The 22865-nt window shown below is 39.8% G+C and overlaps 1 protein-coding gene across 2 annotated transcripts in view; it reads left to right on the forward strand.

Annotated features, from left to right (window-relative positions):
• The window catches only part of LOC114668853 (plexin-A1-like), a 727343-nt gene that overhangs the window by 564476 nt on the left and 140002 nt on the right, over positions 1-22865 (forward strand). For both annotated transcript variants that reach the window (XM_051921286.1, XM_051921287.1), the window contains exons 13-15: positions 187-341; positions 15616-15736; positions 17920-18056. In XM_051921286.1, the coding sequence (XP_051777246.1) occupies positions 187-341; positions 15616-15736; positions 17920-18056 (413 nt within the window). The remainder of the gene's footprint in view (positions 1-186; positions 342-15615; positions 15737-17919; positions 18057-22865) is intronic.

Raw genomic sequence — 22865 nt, forward strand, 5'->3', positions numbered from 1 at the left:
CGGCTGCTCCCGTTAGGGGTTGCCCCAGCGGATCATCTTCTTCCATATCTTTCTGTCATCTGCATCTTGTTCTGTTAAGTTTTTCTTACTGCAGGAGGTTATTGTCTCAGTGTACCTACCGGCCCATGTTGAACTTCCTGAACATAGTAAACTCGCTAAACCTCTTTCTTTATTTCTGTGTTTTAGCTGTCACCAGAAACTGGGCCTCTGCAAGGCGGCACCAAGCTTACCATCACTGGCGAGAATCTGGGCCTCACCTATCAAGACATTAAGTATGGAGGAGTACGGGTGGGAAAGGTGCAATGCACTCCCATTTTGGAGGAATATGTCAGTGCTGAACGGTGAGTGCAACTTCATTCTCCCTGCCTTGTGGATCTATGCCAGTCCAGTTTTATTTATCCCAAAAAAACAGTATATTGAAACGTATATTTGAATAAGTTTTTTTGTTTCGATGATAGTGTGTATATATTTGTACTCGGGGTTTCCTTCTGCATCCTCAAAGATGTTCTGGTCATGTTAACTTGCAAATTTCAGTTGGCTGTTATGAACGTGTGTGTAAATGGGCCCTGCTACGGACTGGCACCTTAAGTAGTGCTGGTTCCTGCCTAATGCCCTGTACTGCTGTTATAAGCCGTGGGCCTGTGATGCCCTGGGTGCCCTCCGCCTTGGCATCTTCCATTTCCTGGGACTTCAATAGTCATGTACCAAGGGTGAGCAAGTGTGATGAGGACACAAACATCAACTTGGACAGGCATTGTCCAATAAATAGCAAAGTCCAGCCAAATCTCGATAAATATTGTATTGTAATTCCAAATATATATATTCCATGATAAAATTCAGAATAAAACCAGAGGGTTAAAATCAGGTTACTTTTCTTCTCTATCCTCCTGCGAGGCTCAGTACATTTCTCTGTCTCGTTTCCCCCACTTAACCATCATTTTTTCACAGCAGAGCCAAGACACTAGTGAGTATGGTCAACCATTAATCAGCTTTGGTCCTAGCCATCTTGGTTGGTATCGGCTGGGCCATACAATGCCCGGCTCTATCATCTCACCACCTGTTGCATAATTTTTGAAGTCCACAGTCATCTCCTTTTCCATCACTGCTCAACAGGAGCAACCCACCCCCAACCACGTCTTCCGTCAACCACACCGGTTCACTCTGTCAGTCCTCCTTTTCGTTCTTTCATATCCATCTTTCTTGATTCTCTACCAACCGTAGTTCTTTCTTCTCTCACTTTATTTCTTGCTCTTTATCCTCGGTGTCTCTCTACTTGAGTCTTCTTGTACTTTTGTTGGTATAGGTGCTTTTGCTGAACGACCTGTGTAGTGTTAAAGATTAACGATTGAGCCAATCACGTTTGTACGTGAGCAGTCAATCCCTCAAATTTCCCATTGCACATCCTGTGGTTGTACAACTTCTTACTGGATGCACCCACACCCACAAGCCTGAGCTGCACTTTTTAAAAAAAACAATCACACACTGTGCGCTTTATGACCGGACCCCTTAAACCATGATTTAGATTAAGTGGGCTTCAGAATTTTTTGGGTATCGCCCTGAATTTCCACATTACCAACAACTCAGTTGTTTTTTTGACTGTGCCTTTTGTAGCCAACACCATTTCAAGACCCGTTCTATAGTCACTACTGGCCAACTTTCAAAATGTATCATGCTATTATATCTGAAGTTCAGGGCAATGCTTTGGAAAAATAAAATAGTAATCTAACCTTCAGCCATTGAGGACCAGATCTTTCTCATTGGACTCTGCTTCTGGCCTACATTTTTTTGGGGCTAAAAGTAGCAGACAATCGGAGGCTTTGCCTACTCAACACATACTGACGTACAGTTCATACAGCAGAGTAATGAGTTGGGCGCCTTATGACCCACTTGAAATTAACACTGCATGATTAAATCTCCATGTGAACACTTGAAGGATTTTACGATGGCATCCCAATATAAATTCTCGCCTGAAAAGAATGTTTTTATTCTTCCGCGACACATGGCATATTATCAGATTGTTTATTCTGTCATGTCGTTCCAGCAGTGAGTCTGGATTAGACTCAAGTTCCACCAGATTGAGGAATATGATTAAAATTGTACTTGCCATTCAATTATAAATTTAAAAAGGCAACAAACATGATTGCTTGGTCACTACTGAACTGTCTTTGAGTGGAAGAGTTGTATGCCACCTGGTATTTTGCAACAATGTTGAGCATGTAGAACAATTTTAATAACTGAAAATAATCTATAATAATAAAAGGCAAAGCCCTCACTGACTGACTGACTCACTCACTCACTCACTGACTGACTCACTCATCACTAATTCTCCAACTTCCCGTGTAGGTGGAAGGCTGAAATTTGGCAGGCTCATTCCTTACAGCTTACTTACAAAAGTTAGGCAGTTTTCATTTCAAAATTATACGCGTAATGGTCATAACTGGAACCTCTTTTTTGTCCATATACTGTAATGGTAGGCAGCAAGATGGCCGTAGGAGACTGAGTTGCGTGTCGCGTCATCACGCCTCCCACGTAATCACGTGAACTGACTGTGAACTCAGTACGTAGAAAAGAAGGAGGAGCCCCAAAGAGCGCAGAAGAAAACATTCATTACACAATTGACAAGGCAGCGAAACAATAAGAAGCGAGTGAGTGACGCATACAAGCATCTTCATAAGACACGAGGTATAAAAAAGCACGGTGTAAACCGTAAGTCTAAATTAACTTTATATAAACGCTCCCGCTGCCGTTTGCAATACCATATTCGCGAGATACAACTTTAATGAGAACACACGAGGTATAAAAAAGCACGGTGTAAACCCTAACCTTAACTTTATAGAAACGCTCCCGCTGCCGTTTGCAATGCCATATTCGCGAGATACAAGTTTAATGAGAAGACACGAGGTATAAACGAGAGTTTGCATCACTTTGTAACAGAGTTAAAATTGCTGTAGCGAGAAACTTTTAACTGCCGGGTCTTAGTTAACATTAAATAAACCCGTGGACATCGCAACATCACACAAGAGAGTGGCTCACGTGAAGTGACTGAACGCAGCAGGAGTGATCACTTCCATAAATCAAACCTGTTCAAAAAACACATTACACAATTGATAAGGTAGGAAAAGAATATGAAACAAGGCACGGTATAAACCGTAACTTTAAGTTTATAGAAACGCTGCCGTTTGCAATACCATATTCGCCCCTGCGAAGCGCGGTGATTTTGCTATATATATTAAACTATTTCAACCATTGTATGATCTGCTTCTCGCAACTGAAAGAGGGCACCGTGGCAGAAGTTAGCCGACTTGCTCACCAACCACAAGCGTTACCTGGTAGGTAACCACCCATACAATCAGATTGTGAATCAGACTACGAATGCCTGCAATGTAATTACCCCGATCTACATGCTGTCAAATGAACGAACCTCACGCCGTGGCACAACATTAGGGGCTTCGCCTCTACGTCCGAGGATCGATTCCCGTAAGGGAGTGCAGTGACTGTGTACTCCTGATGAGCCCACAATTACGGCGAAACACGTGTCGCATACTATGCATCTTCAAAGCACGGTGTAAACAGTAACTTTAAATTGAGTTTATAGAAACGCTCCCGCTGCCGTTTGCAATACCATATTAGATGACTTTGTAACAGAGTTAAAATTGCTGGAGCGATAAATTTTTAACTGCCGGGTCATGTCGCGTGTTCTTGGGTAGGTACACCAAAAAATGTATACATTTATGCATGTAATGGGCAAACAAAAAATGTACTATACCCGAAAGCACTACAGTAGTACTCAATGTATCTTTACTTCTTAAATGTTAATGTTTTACTGTTTAATTATTTATACGCTTCTTATATGTTATTCAGATTCTTTTATCAAAATACCAGTAACAGCGCACTGCACGATAACGTGAAGTGAATACACTTGACATGACCATTCATAGTATTTATCCTCTTTCTCTGTACGTTTAACATTCGTTTGCTCAGACGTTGATGCGCTTGCTGCTTAATGAGCAGCTCTTGACCCTAGCGTCCCGCTGCTTCTCTTCTTTCGTCGGCATCTTTTCCCGTTAAAACTGATTTTTTTTAAAACTTAGTATGTTTTCTTTAATTTTTCAGTTAAGCTGGCACTTAAGTCTTCAATCTGCCTCAAGAATGATTAGCGAAGGTGGTAGACAATGAAAACGTCAGCCGTACGCATCCGCCACGCACGCACTGGTGCGCGCAGCTCTCAGTTGATTCTACAATAACATAAAATAAAGATAAAAAGAGTAATAACTTGCAGCACCGCTATTCAATTACACTTTCCTAACGCCTCTCCTAAGGGGAAATACTGTGGGATCTGGACATCCGTCAAAGCAGCAATCACAAGCCCGATTAGAAAGCGGGAAGCTGTGATTTGTCGTCTCCCTCCCATGTAACAATCACAGCCCGTGTTGCAACGCACTATGTATGTATATGTATATATGTGTATGTGTCTCTATATGTATGTGTGTATATATATATATATATATATATATATATATATGTGTTCATATGTGTGGGAAAGCGAATAGTAGACGTGACGTAGTATCTGTGTACCAAATTTCAAGTCAATAGGTGAAACGGTTTGCGAGCTACAGCTGATTTAAAATCCTGGACAGACAAACGAATAGCCACGGTAGTGTTTTATAGAAGAACATTTTAATGTTTAATAATTTATATTTATATGCAATGTGCTTCTTATATATTACTTCATATTCTCAAATGATAATGATGTTAATGTTGTTTATATTGATTTCTATGTTATTGTAAGTGCTCTTTATTTGTGGAAAAATAAATTAGGCAATTAAACTTATTTTATACATACATTTTATTTTTTTCTCTTGCACTCAGTGAGCGAATCCACTGGGTAATCAGCTATATATATATATATATATATATATATATATATATATATATATATGTATGTGTATATATATATATATATATATATATATAAGTATGTGTATATATATATGTGTGTGTATATATATATATATATATATATATATAGATAGATAGATATATGTGTATGTATGTAGATATACAAATATGTATATATATGTATATATGTTTATATATATGTAGATATACAAATATGTATGTGTATATATATGTATATATGTGTATATATATGTAGATATACAAATATGTATATGTATATATATGTATATGTGTCTGCATGTGTGTGTATATATATATGTATGTGTATATATATGTTGATATATGTATATATATGTGGATGTGTATATGTATATATTTATGTATATACAGTATGTTTATGTATATATATGTTTACATAACCTCTTTAACACACTACTTCTCCGCTGCGAAGCGTGGGTATTTTGCTAGTAAATAAATATAATCAATGAGGGTCATCTGAGCTATTTCATGAGTTATGATAGTGTTACTTTCATAAAGCTGTTCACTTTCAACCGAAAGAGTAGTACATTTACTTTAATCTGTAGCTTTCCCCGCTACATTTTCCTTTATTATCTTGTGTTAATTAGGCATTGATTGTGCAAAAACTAAAAAGAATAAGAATTAATACTGTATATATGATTAAGTGGAGTGAATACAATTTTGTTATACCGCCACCCTGTGATGAGACAGGTCTATTGCAGTACACAAATTTTAAATAAATAAGTAAATTGTACGGCTCTAACTCCGTGGAAATTTGTGCAGTCCTAGGATGTTGTGATAAGGTGATTGGGGCTGATGGCGTTGCACGTTCCAATCACCTCATTAACTTCCCACGGATTGTAATTGAGACGCTACACCCATGGACTGATATAAAAAAAGGTGGAGAGAGAGGAACAAGAGACGGAAAGAGAGACGGAGGTTAAAGGGAGAGGAAGGTCGAAAGGCCAGTCTTCTAAAGTTCACAAGGATTAATACGGTGGGAGGTCGTACTCTTTAGTCACAAAGCCTCAAAGCTGAAGTATCATCTGCCTGCTTCTGTAAAATATGTCTGGCTGAAGACTCACCACTTTAGTCTGCCATACTCTAAATTAGACTTACTGATTAGCTACGTTTCTGTTTGTTAGTCATTTACACAAAAATGTCAGTGTTACAATAATTAAGAGCAGTTACTCTATTCTGTTCCTCTTGTTGGTGTCCCGCTGTGCCGCCATTGTACTGCCTAGCTGTTCTCTTAAGAACATAAAAAGTCTGACAAACAAGGGGAGATCATTGAGCCCATCAAGCCCATTTGTTTAGCTAATAGCTAAGCCATCCCAATATCTCATCAAGATTTTTCTTAAAGGTTGTCAAGGTTTCTGCTTCGACTACAGGTCTCAGTAGTTTGTTCCAGACTCCCAAATCTCTTTGCGTAAAGCAGTGCTTTCTGGCTTCAGCCTTAAATGTACGTCCCCTTAATTTGCACTGGCGTCCTCGAGTACTTGATTCACCCTTAAGCTGAAAGAAGGTTGCTGGATCTACTTCATCGATGCCTTTGAGGAGTTTAAATACCTGGTTTAGGTCCCTACCCAGTCTCCTCTGCTCTTGCCATAGGAGAGACTCCATAGACTTTGGGAGCCTTGTGATGGGAGATGGAAGACCAGATGATATGCTGTCACATTCAAGATGTGTTGACGTGGTCCTTCCACAAGTGTAGTTTCAGTTTTTGAACGTTGGCCTCCATTACTGCGGCCGTGTCCAACTTTCACAGTGACTTTGTCAGTTTATGACTGATTGTGGACTGATTTTTTGAAGGATGCTGCTGACTAGTGCTTTTGTTTTCCTCTCCTCTATTTGTAAAATTTGTATTTTACTGTGAACTTGTAACAGTGCACACACTTATACTGAAGACCATTATGTGAAAACTAGCTGTGTAAGCCCGGGTCCTAGAAACTATTGAAATCATCAGAAAAAAAGCTGAAATGTAGAGATGTCAGGTAAATGAAAGGAACTACTCTGGGCATCTTTCTTCTAGGAGGATTCATTTTGCTGACGTGCTCATGTCACTTGTGTATTAGCGACAGGAGGAAAAGTAAAAGAGATATCGTTTTGGTGATGTTAGCAGCTAAGCGACTTTGTCTTTCTTCTGAGGTTTTGGTTTGCCGACGTGCTCGCATCGCTTGTGAATTAGCGGCTAAGCGACTTTGTCTTTCTTCTGAGGTTTCGTTTTGCTGATGTGCTCACTTCGCTTGTGTATTAGCATCAGGAGGAAAAGTTAAAGGGATACCGTTTTGGCGACGTTAGCAGCTAAGCGACTTTGTCTTTCTTCTGAGGTTTCGTTTTGCTGACGTGCTCACCTTGCTTGTGTATTAGCGACGGGAGGAAAAGTAAAAGAGATACCGTTTTGGCGATGTTAGTGGCTAAGCGACTTTGTCTTTCTTCTGAGGATTTGTTTTGCCGATGTGCTCGCATCGCTTGTGAATTAGCGACTAAGCGAGTGTCTCTTTCTTCTGAGGTTTCATTTTGCTGACGTGCTCACCTCGCTTGTGTATTAGCGGCAGGAGGAAAAGTAAAAGAGATACCATTTTGGCGATGTTAGTGGCTAAGCGACTTTGTCTTTCTTCTGAGGATTTGTTTTGCCGACGTGCTTACCTCGCTTGTGTATTAGCGGCAGGAGGAAAAGTTAAAGGGATACCGTTTTGGTGATGTTAGCGGCTAAGCGACTTTGTCTATCTTCTGAGGTTTCGTTTTGCTGACGTGCTCACCTCGCTTGTGTATTAGCAACGGGAGGAAAAGTAAAAGAGATACCATTTTGGCGATGTTAGTGGCTAAGCGACTTTGTCTTTCTTCTGAGGATTTGTTTTGCCGACGTGCTCGCATCGCTTGTGAATTAGCGACTAAGCTACTTTGTCTTTCTTCTGAGGTTTCATTTTGCTGACGTGCTTACCTCGCTTGTGTATTAGCGGCAGGAGGAAAAGTTAAAGGGATACCGTTTTGGTGATGTTAGCGGCTAAGTGAGTGTCTCTTTCTTCTGAGGTTTCATTTTACTGATGTGCTCACCTCGCTTGTGTATTAGCGGCAGGAGGAAAAGTTAAAGGGATACCATTTTGGTGATGTTAGCGGCTAAGCGACTTTGTCTTTCTTTGGAGGTTTCGTTTTGCTGACATGCTCACCTCGCTTGTGTATTAGCGGCAGGAGGAAAAGTTAAAGGGATACCATTTTGGTGATGTTAGCAGCTAAGCGACTTTGTCTTTCTTTTGGAGGTTTCGTTTTGCTGACGTGCTCACCTCGCTTGTGTATTAGCGGCAGGAGGAAAGTTAAAGGGATACCGTTTTGGTGATGTTAGCGGCTAAGCGACTTTGTCTTTCTTCTGAGGTTTTGGTTTGCCGACGTGCTCGCATCGCTTGTGAATTAGCGGCTAAGCGAGTGTCTCTTTCTTCTGAGGTTTCATTTTGCTAACGTGCTCACCTCGCTTGTGTATTAGCGGCAGGAGGAAAAGTTAAAGGGATACCGTTTTGGCGATGTTAGTGGCTAAGCGACTTTGTCTTTCTTCTGAGGATTTGTTTTGCCGACGTGCTGGCATCGTTTGTGAATTAGCGACTAAGTTACTTTGTCTTTCTTCTGAGGTTTCGTTTTGCTGACGTGCTTACCTCGCTTGTGTATTAGCGGCAGGAGGAAAAGTTAAAGGGATACCATTTTGGTGATGTTAGCGGCTAAGCGACTTTGTCTATCTTCTGAGGTTTCGTTTTGCTGACGTGCTCACCTCGCTTGTGTATTAGCAATGGGAGGAAAAGTAAAAGAGATACCATTTTGGCGATGTTAGTGGCTAAGCGACTTTGTCTTTCTTCTGAGGATTTGTTTTGCCGACGTGCTCGCATCGCTTGTGAATTAGCGACTAAGCTACTTTGTCTTTCTTCTGAGGTTTCGTTTTGCTGACGTGCTTACCTCGCTTGTGTATTAGCGGCAGGAGGAAAAGTTAAAGGGATACCGTTTTGGTGATGTTAGCGGCTAAGTGAGTGTCTCTTTCTTCTGAGGTTTCATTTTACTGATGTGCTCACCTCGCTTGTGTATTAGCGGCAGGAGGAAAAGTTAAAGGGATACCGTTTTGCCGATGTTAGTGGCTAAGCGACTTTGTCTTTCTTCTGAGGTTTTGTTTTGCCAACGTGCTCACATCGCTTGTGAATTAGCAACTAAGCTACTTTGTCTTTCTTCTGAGGTTTCGTTTTGCTGACGTGCTCACCTTGCTTGTGTATTAGCGGCAGGAGGAAAAGTTAAAGGGATACCATTTTGGTGATGTTAGCGGCTAAGCGACTTTGTCTTTCTTTGGAGGTTTCGTTTTGCTGACGTGCTCACCTCGCTTGTGTATTAGCGGCAGGAGGAAAGTTAAAGGGATACCGTTTTGGTGATGTTAGCGGCTAAGCGACTTTGTCTTTCTACTGAGGTTTTGGTTTGCCGACGTGCTCGCATCGCTTGTGAATTAGCGACTAAGCTACTTTGTCTTTCTTCTGAGGTTTCGTTTTGCTGACGTGCTCACCTCGCTTGTGTATTAGCGGCAGGAGGAAAGTTAAAGGGATACCGTTTTGGTGATGTTAGCGGCTAAGCGACTTTGTCTTTCTTCTGAGGTTTTGGTTTGCCGACGTGCTCGCATCGCTTGTGAATTAGCGGCTAAGCGAGTGTCTCTTTCTTCTGAGGTTTCATTTTGCTAACGTGCTCACCTCGCTTGTGTATTAGCGGCAGGAGGAAAAGTTAAAGGGATACCGTTTTGGCGATGTTAGTGGCTAAGCGACTTTGTCTTTCTTCTGAGGATTTGTTTTGCCGACGTGCTCGCATCGCTTGTGAATTAGCGACTAAGCTACTTTGTCTTTCTTCTGAGGTTTCATTTTGCTGACGTGCTTATCTCGCTTGTGTATTAGCGGCAGGAGGAAAAGTTAAAGGGATACCATTTTGGTGATGTTAGCGGCTAAGTGACTTTGTCTTTCTTTGGAGGTTTTGTTTTGCTGACGTGCTCGCATCACTTGTGAATTAGCGGCTAAGCGAGTGTCTCTTTCCTCTGAGGTTTCATTTTGCTGACGTGCTCACCTCGCTTGTGTATTAGCGGCAGGAGGAAAAGTTAAAGGGATACCGTTTTGCCAGTGTTAGTGGCTAAGCGACTTTCTCTTTCTTCGGAGGATTTGTTTTGCCAATGTGCTCACACATTGCTTGTGCATTAGCAGCTAAGCAAGTGCCTTTCTTCGGAGGATTCATTTTGCCGACGTGCTCACCTCGATTGTGCATTAGCGGCGGAAGGAAAAGTAAAAGGGACACCGTTTTGCTGATGTTAGCGGCTAAGCGACTTTGTCTTTCTTCAGGGGTTTCATTTTGGTGACGTGCTGCCCCCACTTGTGTTATTAAGGAGGAGCCCAACCCCAACTCCACCTCTCACTTCCGGGCCAGACAGACACACACACTTCCACGCATAGACATTTATATATAAGATGCTTTGTACTATGCATCTGAGCACCTATACTATACTTTAATTCATTTTTTAATAAGGTTAGTTACCCTTCCCTCCCTACCCACATTTGGTGATTCATCCACAACCAGTCCGCATTTTTGACCATTTCACTCTTCTTTCTTTCATTTCCAAACTTTGAAAGCCTAACCGTGTTTTTTTTTTTTTTTTTTTTTTATTTTGAAAAAGAATGTTGTTGTGCAGACAACAACCATTTTTAAATTAACTTGAACACCGGCCAGTGAAAATGTTAAGCTGTTTTCCATCTGGATAGATGCAACAGATGCACTTAATATGGAAATAGACTATACATGCAGTTATCTTGTTTAAAAGTGAAAAAAAAAAATCCTATCCAAAGCATAAGGAAAAAAAAAATCATTTCAAATATTATAACGGCATGCACTTTCCAGGTCTCAGTGGGAATAGGAATCTGCTGTTGAATGGCTGAGTAACTGTGATTGCATTAAGTTTGATTTGCACTGCCCTAAATTGAGCCTTTCTGTGTGTGATGCCAGGGCACTCTCCCTCAAATGTGGCAGTTATATTCTGATAAATGCCGGGTCACATTAATTCCAGATAGGAATAATTTGAAATGCCTGTGTGAAAAGTGCAGTTTTCTTCCCCTTCCCCCATCAGTGACAATATTTATTGATCACAAGCTGGAGAACTGTGTCGTGACCTTTTTGCTGGCACTCATCAAAGTGATCTTATTGCTTCATGATCTCAAGGTGTCTCTGTTATTGGCTGCCTTGAAAACTTCAGGAAAATAATACGGTGCCCCAGCTTGTAAAGTGTTGTGTGTGAGGTTGTGTTGCTTTTAGCCGTAGAATGAAACACATGGGGACAGGGCTAGGGACTCATATAATTAAGGTCATCTGTCACTAATGCCCACATGGAACAGTAAGGGGGGGATCACTTTATTGTTGTTTGTGTAAATTTTGTCATGATTGTATATTGGGAAAAGGATGTTAAGGATGGAGCTGCCAGGCAAGAGGAAAAGAGGAAGGCCTAAGACAGCGGTTCTCAAATTGTGGGGCTCGCCCTCCTAGGGGGGTGCGAAGTAACAAAAAAGGGGGCGCGAATGTTGCCATATGTGGTGTAATTTTGCTATTCGTAGGAAAATTTTAAACTTGTAGCGGTGTATCTGCAGCAAAAAATATAGGAATACATTTTATTAGGGTTTCAAAAAACGTTAGGGGCGCGCAATTAAAACTGTTATGAAAACTCGGGTCGCAAATACTTAAAGGTTGAGAAACGCTGGCCTAAGAGAAGGTTTATGGTTGTGGTGAGAGAGGACATGCAGGTGACTGGTGTGACAGATCAAGATGACGAGGACAAGAAGATACGGAAGAAGATGATCCGCTGTGGCAACCACTAATGGGAGCAGCCGAAAGAAGAAGAGGAAGTGGAAGCAGAAGACATTCCAAAACATTATATAACGGGTCTATAGTTTTTACTTTCTTTTGCCATTATTATTGTGGAACACTTTGAGCTGCTCTCTTGTATGAAAGTGAGTTGTATATATAGGAATTACCCAGCCTTGCCTCGGTAATTTCCAAAAAACAATGTGCTTCGATTATAATGCTGTTATTATTTAACTGGTCGTATAAGAAGCACTGTATTTTTATGTGTACATTTGTAGTTTTATTTATTTACTTTTTACAAGGTGTAAAAGGTGCTGTATAGCGCCCGACCCGGCACAGACTGACGCAGAGGCATGTGTAAAATAGCACAAGCACTTTATTTTTCTTCAGCTGGAGGGCACATCTTCCCCGAAATCCCTCCAGCCACAACACAGTCCCAAAAGCACTAATACAGCAAAAACAAAACCAATCCTTCCACTGGCACCACCACTTCTCCCAGGCAACCTCGTCCTCTTCCTCCTGATTCTGGCTCCTGACTGGTGGATGCTGGCCCTTTTTATAGCCCACCCGGAAGTGCTCCAGGTGCTTGATCACCTGTTGCTAATTGCACCTCCGGGTGGGACTGTAGAGGTGTCCATGTGGGCTCCGGGATCCATGCAGCACCCCCTGGCAGCCATCCCAGATCCCAACAGGGTTGTGGAGAACTCCATCTCCCATGAAACCCTGCAGGAAACTGAGGCACCATTGTCAGCCAGGGAGGCTGCCACCAAGCGTCCCGGGGGAAGTAGTGAGACGCCCATGGTTGCTCACCCAGAACACCTATCTATCTATCTATCTATCTATCTATCTATCTATCTATCTATCTATCTATCTATCTATCTATCTATCTATCTATCTATCTATCTATCTATCTATCTATCTATCTATCTATCTATCTATCTATCTATCTATCTATCTATCTATCTATCTATCTATCTATCTATCTATCTATCTATCTATCTATCTATCTATCTGTGGAAGGGGTGTCCCGGCTGTGCATGGGACCCGGCCGCCCGCCACAAAGGGTTAATGTTGATTGTGCTCTGGAGCTCCTTACTCTTGAGCTTGCTACATACACTTGCCCACGAGTAAGGCAATCTTGCTTTTCCTAGTGATAGATGTTGCATTACGGACTTCAAGCTGTAGGGTATGTCAGACTTGGCAAATGCGTTTGCTGATTTCATTGCCAGACCAAATCACTAGGCCTGTCAAATTTAGCAACTATGTGAAGACTTTCTAGCACCGTTGAGCTCAGCCGTTTTCTGACAACGAGTAGTGTGCTACCTGATGGAGCCAGCGTTAAGAAGTATGGAGAGTTCATCTACAATCTGGGCCATTTTCTATTTGTTTCCATCCTGTCGTGGTGTATAAGAGCTGAGATATCAGACAGGCAAGCTTCTCATCTGTTTTAGAGGTCCAATACACTTGTGTTCCGTATTCCTCATTGTTGCATTATATGCATTGTATTTATGGGCGAGCATTCATTGGTTATCAGCTCTCATGCACACAGAGACTTCCCCTAAACCTAAACACAAAATCAAACCTGTTTGCATGTACTGGAGTGTGGCGCAGATTATTTTGTGTGAGTTATTGGGTATGTCAGACTAGACAGCTGGCCTTCACGGAAAACTCTGGGACTGAAAATCACTGAAAAAGTCGTCTAATGTGAGGTGGCCTTTTTGAGCACTTCTAAATGTCCCAGCACACATTTCTTGGATTAAACATTAGACGAACACCTGAATGAAGAGTAGAGATGGTCATCCGTTATTGTAAATGCAGCCACAATAACCTTCAGTTGGCATAAAAACAGTCAAGTGCTCCATAGTGCTGTGGTGTTCTAAAGAATTATGGTATGCAATGTGATTTGCTTCCATAACACCGAGTAACTTGATGTATACACGCATCGTCCCCTCCCAAAACACAGTAGAGGACAGTGGTCTTAGTGACCCCAAATGTCTCTCCCACCACTTTAAACTTGGCAAAGGTGACCAATTTCCACAAAGCGATGGCAGTATGCTTTCAAGTTGGAATATTGAGCTAATGATCTGACAGGTGGTCCCAGGCAACTACACAGCATTTCAAATGTAGACCTCAACATTCTAAAATTTTGCAGTCAGAGGCTTTTCATTAAAGTCATCCAAAACTATAGAATCCCACAACTTTCTGATGTGTGGTCTTTTCCATACATTTGATTTGTAGCTCATTAAAATGGCATTTTCTGGTAGGTATATCGTGAGCAAATGCTTCTTTTTGTTTGTGTTTTTTTTAATCTTTTATTGAATTTATTAAAAGCATATAACATTCCGTACAATCAAGTCAAACGTAACAAAACTAAATTGAAATCCACACCCACCCATGAGAAAGAGAGAGGGCCAACAGCCGGAGCAAAACTGTCGAGAGTAGTAAAGAGAGAAAGGAGTCTTTTCTCCAGTATAAATGCTTATTCTAAAATGTTATTAATTAGATCCTTCCAGATTTTAATAAAGTTTTGGAAAGATCCTCTAAGTGAGAATTGAATTTCTTCCCATTTCAAATTAGTATATAGCATCAGTTACCCACTGACTTAGGTTAGTTAGGTTTCTTCTAATTGAGCAAGACAAGTCTACGTGATAATAGTGAAGTAAACGCCATTACAGTTTGTTTGTCTTTCTCCACTTTACGCCTATCTGGGAGTCCACAATTCCTTCTTTTTGGCTGTGTTGTCTTTGCTTGTTATTAACTGTAGTGCTTATTTGAGACAGCAAATCAGTAAAACTTAGCCAATAATAATCGGTTGCCTATATATCCTGTCCATCTAATTTTGTCCCCCTTCTCAGTAGAATATCAGAAGTCAAATGTACATTACGTTTAGGGTGGAAACACATTGAACAACCCTAGTAAAACGTGTGCGACAGCAGTTTTTCACGTGAATGATGTCACTACATAAATCCATTTTATAGCTGAACATGAAATTCATGGAAACAAGTTGCCAAGAGCAAAATTAAGCAAGAGTTATTTAATGCATTTTCATTTAAGAATGTGCATTTGGTCAATGGAAAACTAGTATTAGATACATGGACTAAATAAATAGTGGTACCTCGGGAATCTTCAGATCACGACTTCATAAATCTAGGGTTAGGTGTATAAAGATTGATGAGTTGTGTTGGACTAAATATCTTTTTCTTATCAGCATTATTCTTATTTTCTTACGCTGTTGTAAATTTTGTTCTAAGTGAATATAAATAAAATACCTGAGTGCACATTAACAAAAAAACTTAATAGTATGAATTTTTGTAAGGAACCTCAAACACTGTCTGCCTCTTAACTAAGACATTCTGTAACGTTTACCAAGGGAACAATACGATAATGATAAATTAATACTTTTTATTTTGCCCTCTATAAGAATTTACATATCAGAAGTCGTATTCAATGAACTTGATTTTTTGTCACAGCCTTTTAATCTGTTTTACTATTTTGGGACTTTTACTTTAATACACAGGTGTGTTATAAGGATATACTGTACCATTTATCTCTATTATGATTGGTGGAAACAGAAATGCTTCTTGACTGCGTTATGTAAATTGGCCCAACTTATTTACCTCCATTACTTTGTCATTTTAGCCGGCCTGGTCGAGTGCATGGAGCAGTGCATGTGGTGGGCTCCATCAGGCTTGATGGTAATTAAGAACGTCCATCTTGAATTCATTCTTAATAGTGACTCATGGGTATTTTTCCCTAACAGCTCCTTCACACAGTTCACATTCAATGGGTGATCATGATCATACTAAATTAATGACCTCTAAAGGCCTCCCTTTGTTCATTTTTCAGGATTGTGTGTATAATCGAAGATGCCACTGGATACAGGATTCAGGACGCCCATGTCGAAGTGTGCGTGCGTGACTGCAGTGTGGACTACCGTGCTGTTTCTCAAAAGACCTTTACTTTTGTGGTGAGTCTCGTGATTTATGAGTTGAATGAATTGACTTGATCTTTGTACCAGCATTAAGACGAAATTTCAGGTCAACTGCAGGAGGCATTGAGAGTTGGGGACTGAACCTTCTTTGTGAGGCTGAAGGAGAAACATACCTTCTGGGTTTATTTTATTACAGTATTTCTTTAATACTTTTAACCATTTGCAGTGTTAAGCAGTAGGGCCTCTTCATACCAGCTGATATTGTAATGTTCATCTGTACCATTGAGAATTTTATGAAAAGAACTCTACTGTAATATCATTCAGGGTCAGTCATTCTTAGCAGGCCAATTCCCCTTCCAGGCACAAGGTCTCCTGCCTAGGCCTGCAATGTGGCTTTAATTACGGGAACAGCAATGACTTACGACATTGAGGCACTAATGTGACTAATGCTCATTGGTCTCTCTTGACCTTTTGAGAGGTGCCTTGTGATTTATTAACATTTCATACATGGCAATAATACCGTGTCTTTCCTGCGTCCTCTGCGTGTAATGTATTTTGGCGAGGACAAACATTTGGTGGGCTCTGTTTTTACAATAGGTGCCATTGTGTTACATTGTAAATAACAAATCTCTTGAATTGATATAGAAGGCAAAGAAAGTGGCATGCATCGCCTCAAGTGAATGTGATAATTCTTGTGCTTAAACAACTTGCCCATGGTGCAGATATCAGCTGATTAATGTCCCATGGGAGGATTGCTGCTTCATTTTATCTTTTTTTTTTTTTTTTTTTAACATTTTTTACATTATTATTTTTCGGGACTTTTTTTTTTATGGTGGCACAGTTAAAGGGAATAAAGACATGTGTCTTTGAATTGTCACAAGTGTTACCCTTCAAAGAAAGAGTCATTTTACTGCCCAAGAACTTAAGATATATTTTAGAAAGCATGACAGGGCCTAAAAGGAAGAGTCAAAAGATCTAAAATCTGTACAATCTTGCAATTTTGTCGAATAGCTTGTAGTCTAAATGTAGAGGTACGTTCTCAAATACAGCGAATCTAAGAATTGATGAGAATTGCTTAACTGCACAGTGGTATCCTCACAGGTGGCACAGTGGTAGTGCTGCTGCTTTGTAGTAAGAAGATTGTGGGTTCGTGTCCCGGTTCCTCCCTGTGTGGATAGCGCTTTGAGTACTGAGAAAGCGCTATATAAATGTAATGAATTATTATTATTATTAACTGAAGTATGAAATGATCAGACGGCGAGAGTTCACTTGCACCGTTTCCTACTCTGACACAGCCTTTCACTTCCTTGCAAGACGGAGGTGGAATTGGAACTTCTTAGTTTTCTGTTTAATTCTCAACTTGGTTATTAAGTAAATATTTATCATTCACTAATGGAAATGTATAACAGGAAAAACTGTAGATAAACACAGTTGCATGCAAGTAGCATTCTCTATCATTTGACTCACTGGTTGGTCCATGGACCATGCTCTAATCCTTACACGGGATGCTGGATTATTTGATAGATTTCAATTCACAGCCCAAAGACACACTTAAGTGATTATTGATGACTCCAAATCAACCTTTTGGGTGTAAATATGACCCAAAAAGTCAATGTCACATTACACAACTTCTAGTCTTTAGGTATATCAGACTTGCCGGCTGCAGTTGCTGATCTTGTCATCAGTTCACCTGATTGAAAATCACTGGACATGTCATACTGACCCTCCAGGCAGTCGTACTCGCTCCTTTTTGTGACAGCCAATAATATGCTGCCTGACAGCCGATGCTATACAGGTACACCAAGTTCACTTACAATCTTGATCCTTTTTTTCCTTTATTCCATTCTGTTGTGGCATGTGAAACACTAGACAGTACCACTAGACATCAGACAGACTCGCATCTCTTCTCATGGTGAGGTCCAAAACACCCACTTTTCTTATTCTTCATCGCTACATTCTGTGCATTGTAGGTACAGCTGAGTATTCATTGGTTGTCGGCTCTCATGCGCACAGATCGTTAATTGCATTATCCTTTTATTTTGTTATAGCTGATTGTGTTAACGTTTCTGCTTGAGAGGTACACCATATATAGTGACACCAAGCTGGGCATGAGTTGTGTAAATTAAGGAATGGACAGAAAAATTGTATCTGCCTGAAATGTTTATATTCATGTAATCTCTACATGTTAAGAGTTAAAGTCTAACCGATCTCTTCCACAGACTCCAAACTTCTTCCGGGTAAACCCATCTAGAGGCCCCTTATCTGGAGGGACGCGCATCACAATTGAGGGAAACCATCTTAGTGCCGGCAGTGCAGTGACCGTCAATATTGGTCTGAACCCCTGCAGATTTATCAGGTAGGATAAACTGATTTGTGTAAATTAATAGATAAAATGCATTGCATTGTTGGAGTTCTTTGGTATGGTTATATGGAGGAATATTTTGAATAAAATAATATTTTACATAAAAAAAATATATATTTTTATTTTTTTGAAAATAAGATCATTACAGTAGTATTCTACTCAATCAGACATTCAATAATACAAGTTGGGTAGGTTTGATATTTTTCAAGTCAAAGTTACTTTTACACAAGCATGGTATATATGCATTTGCCGCGTGAAATTGTGTTTCAAAGTCTAGCAATTTCTATTAATTTTAAAATATATCTTGCCTGCACTGGTATTTTATATTAGAGTTAACTAATGTAAATTTTCCCTTGGGATTAATAAAGTATCTATCTATCTATCTATCTATCTATCTATCTATCTATCTATCTATCTATCTATCTATCTATCTATCTATCTATCTATCTATCTATCTATATATCTATCTTTCTATCTATCTATCTATCATAGTGCCTTTCATATCTATCTATCTATCTATCTATCTATCTATCTATCTATCTATCTATCTATCTATCTATCTATCTATCTATCTATCTATCTATCTATCTATCTATCTATCTATCTATCTATGTATCTATCTATCTATCTATCTCTATCTGGACACAAGTATACTTGGAAAACAAAAGCCCTAAAACTTAACCAAATAAGACAATTTTTCAAGCCTGAACCGTTTCTGAGTATTGATCCGTGTCTCGCGATTAAACACACATTGTGAAACAGCTTATTTTTTTAACAGAAAACACCAATATTATGGATATTCGACCATTTTAGAAGAAAACCAGCTGTGTGCACTACCTTAGCACTTGTAATCTTCCCCCTTTCAAGAGGGGAGCGGTTCCCTCCAAATCACAGTAAAGTTTTTTTGTTTTGTTTTGATTTACTTCCACTTTTACGTGCAACCTCAGAGAAGCAAATAGAAAACGTTTCCTTACCTCGAGAAAAACAGTACCAGGAATATACAACAAAATTATTATTTTCTGATCCCTTTTGTTGTCACAATTGGGCATGGGAAACACAGAAGGCATGTTTTCTTTTATCGAAACTCAAAGAGGACGTATTCAATAAGTTTTTTAGGCTTTTGTTTTCCAGTGATACTCCATGCCCCATTGCCTCCATTGTAAAGTTTTCTGACAACGAGTAGTGTGCTACCTGATGGAGCCAACGTTAAGGAGTATGGAGATTTCATCCACAATCTGGGCCATTTTCTTTTTGTTTCCATCCTGTCGTGGTGTATAAGAGCTGAGATATCAGGCAGGAAAACTTCTTGTCACTTTTAGAGGTCCAATACACTTGTATTCCGTATTCCTCATTGTTGCATTATATGCATTGTATTTATGGGTGAGCATTCATTGGTTATCAGCTCTCATGCACACAGAGTCTTCCCCTGAAACTAAACACAAAATCAAACCTGTTTGAACGTACTGGAGTGTGGCGCAGACTAGTTGGTGTGTGTTTATGGGTATGTCAGACTAGACAGCTGGCCTTCACGGAAAGCTCTGGGACTGAAAATCACTGGAAAAGTCGTCTAATGTGAGGAGGCCTTTTTGAGCACTTCTAAATGTCCCAGCACACATTTCTTGAATTAAACATTAGACAAACACCTGAATGAAGAGTAGAGATGGTCATCCTTTACTGTGAATGCAGCCACAATATCCTTCAGTTGGCATGAAGACAGTCAAGTGCTCCATAGTGCTGTGGTGTACCAAAGAATTGTGGTATGCAATGTCATTTGTTTCCATAACATCGAGTAACCTGATGTATCCACGTATCGTCCCCTCCCAAAGCACAGTAGAGGACAGTGGTCTTAGTGACCCCAAATGTCTCTCCCACCACTTTAAACTTGGCAAAGGTGATCAATTTCCACAAAGCTATGTAAAGTGTAAGCACAGGCAAGATATTTTTAAACATTTATAGAAATCACTGGGCTTTGGAGCACAATTTCTCTTGGTTAATTCATATATACCATATTTGCGAAGAAATAACTTTAGTTTGTTATTTTTTAAGATTCTCTTTAAATTTTGGCACCAGTAAATCTTGCATAGGATTCGAGGATGCTTCTGAACATTACAATTCCTTTCCTAGCTGTGCCATAAAATGTGACCATTTATGTCTTCTTTTACAAGTATTTAGAAGACTTTATTCTTTTATTATGATTTTACCCTGAAGGACATTATATAGAATGAATACTATAGTTTGTAAAGTTCGGTTTGACTGATTACCATTTGGATGTCTGTAATGTGAAACCATCCTCATCACAAATAAATTAGAAACAAAGGTTTACGTGCTTTTGGATTCACTGTTTGGATTTCTCTAACATTTGGTCTCCGCCTAATTCATTTTTCAAGCAGAAGGGCTGGATTGCCAAGCAAAACTAAAATGCAGAGTCAGATGGATGTGGTCTGCAGCCTGAAACACGATGGGAGCTGCTGCGGTACCTTGGGCCTGTTTATTGATTTGTGCTAATTATTTCTTGAGTTCAAATGTGTGTGTTTGTAATTTTTTTTTTATTAATCTTACTGTTTCCAAGCTCCAGTCAGGCAGACTAAGGCTCCAGCTGCTCTGAGGAACTGGCGTAATTGTTCAGTCATGATAAATATTTAGTATGAGGGCCAGATTGGTAGTCAGCGCCATTACTAACTCTGTTGTGCGCTTTCAATTGCTTTATAAATCGAGGTGGAAGGCACTCCACAAAAATGTCTTACTGTTGTTAACAATCTGTGTTTAAATTGTTGTGCCGCACCAAAGGCACAGTTTGGCTTTTCAGTCACCCTGAAGTGACAGCACAACACTCACACCAAGCAGACGTCACCCTTGGCATAACTGCTCAGATTTCCACAAAGGGAGCTCAAGGTTGATCATGTGGATGGTAGTGAGGGGAGAACTGAGGTTCATCGCTCCTTGCTTATTACCCAGTACTAGTCTGAAAGTGAATTCCTGTGATTTCTAAAAATTCTGTTTTCTGGGATGGGGCTTCAGCAAACACCATTGGATTTTGAGGAATGCTACATTGATAGGACAGAAAAAGAGCCAAAAAGGTGATAGTTTGTTCTTTTGAGAATGTCCAGTCTGTTGACAGGAAGAAAGGTCTTAAACAGTCAATAATGAATGTTCTGTCTTTGCGAGATAGGAAGGGATTTTATAAAAAGAATCAGGACTTAGAGACGTGGTCAAAAGTTCAAAACACAACACAGAAAGAAAAGTAATAGTATGAGAAAAGATTTGGATTATCCAAACTTGAGTAAAGCAGGTTTGTACAAACAGTTAACACTAGAATTACGAAAGCCTACAAAAAACTTGTAATCCTGGCCCACCTTAAATCTGATCACACCTCTCTGTCAGCAAGTAGCCTGCCATCCCATCCCCCCCACCCACCACCGCAGTTCAATTTGCAAAGAAAGTTCCCAGTGCTCAGTGTTTATCTTGGAGTGAAGTACCAGGAGCTGTAGAGGGTAAATAATACATCGTCATTTGGAATACATGCATTTCATGTGTGTTCTGTGTCTACAACAACGTATGTAAACACATCGTTAAAACAGAAATGTTTTTCATGTTTTAGTAATAATTGACAAAATGTAGACATGAAGTGTATAATGTGTGAAGCCTGAAATCCAAATATCAAATCAATATTTTCATAAAAGGTACATGTATAACAAAACAGTCGTACCTTATGATGTCAGCAGTGGTGCCCACCCAGAGGTTCAAGGGAGAATTGGTATAGCAAACGAAAGTGATAAACTCAGAACATGGTGATGCCTATGCAAAAACAAGATGGCATAACAATCCAACAAAATGAAAAAAAAACTAAAAATTTAGAAGTAAAATAAATATATATATATATCAGAAATGAATTTCACAAGAAAGAAAGAACCCTGTAAAACATATAAATAATGTATCTAAAGACTCCAGAAAAGAAATAATGAATCATACATCATGAAATGGAAGCGTTTTTTGGTCTTGAAAGCATAGTGGGATTCTCCATCCCACCAGGTTTAACCATCCAGGTTGTTTAAGTAATAAGTACCTATAATCCTGCACCTAATTCTAGACATGTAAATGCAACTGCGACATCTTCCCTTTCTTGCGCAGTGAATCTCTCAGTCCCTTCCCTCACATTTGACATGTTTTTTTTTGTGTTTTCTCACCCTATAATTCCTCATGTACCACCAGTGACATGCATATCACAGGATGAGAGCCACTAGAGTTCTTCCAGAGTTTTTGAACGGCTAGATTTATCGACATTAGATCAGAGATAGGGGTGGTTCCCTCGTTGAGTTTCAAGTGGCTCAATTTATTACCATTAATTAAACATTAATGTTAATTAATTAACATTACATTAAAGCAGGTTGGATTGGATTTATCCAATAGAGAACACCGTGGACTGACAACATTTCTAGCCCACTTTTCTGGAATGGCAGTTGGGAATTACTGCACTAATATAGTTTCTTTGCCTGATTTTCAAGGACCAGCAAAGCATTTTTATAAGCTGGTGCCGATCTGGTTGGTAAGCACTGGCCTAGATCATAAGTAAGATAGAATGAAGTGATGAGACAATCAGAGGATGTGTTTGAGCACTCAGACTTTGAATCCCTCCAGAATACTGTTCAGTTATACCTTGTCTTTTTCAACAATAAGAAGCTGGAAACCAAATTTGTTAACAACTCACCGAAAAGCTAACACCGGCTATATCATTGTATGATCTGTAATGGGTTAGTTTCATTCTAATAGATAATCGTGTAACCTTTACTATCTCGCTAACAACAT

Source organism: Erpetoichthys calabaricus, chromosome 18 (assembly GCF_900747795.2).
Source record: "Erpetoichthys calabaricus chromosome 18, fErpCal1.3, whole genome shotgun sequence".
In the NCBI taxonomy this organism is placed as follows: domain Eukaryota; kingdom Metazoa; phylum Chordata; class Cladistia; order Polypteriformes; family Polypteridae; genus Erpetoichthys; species Erpetoichthys calabaricus.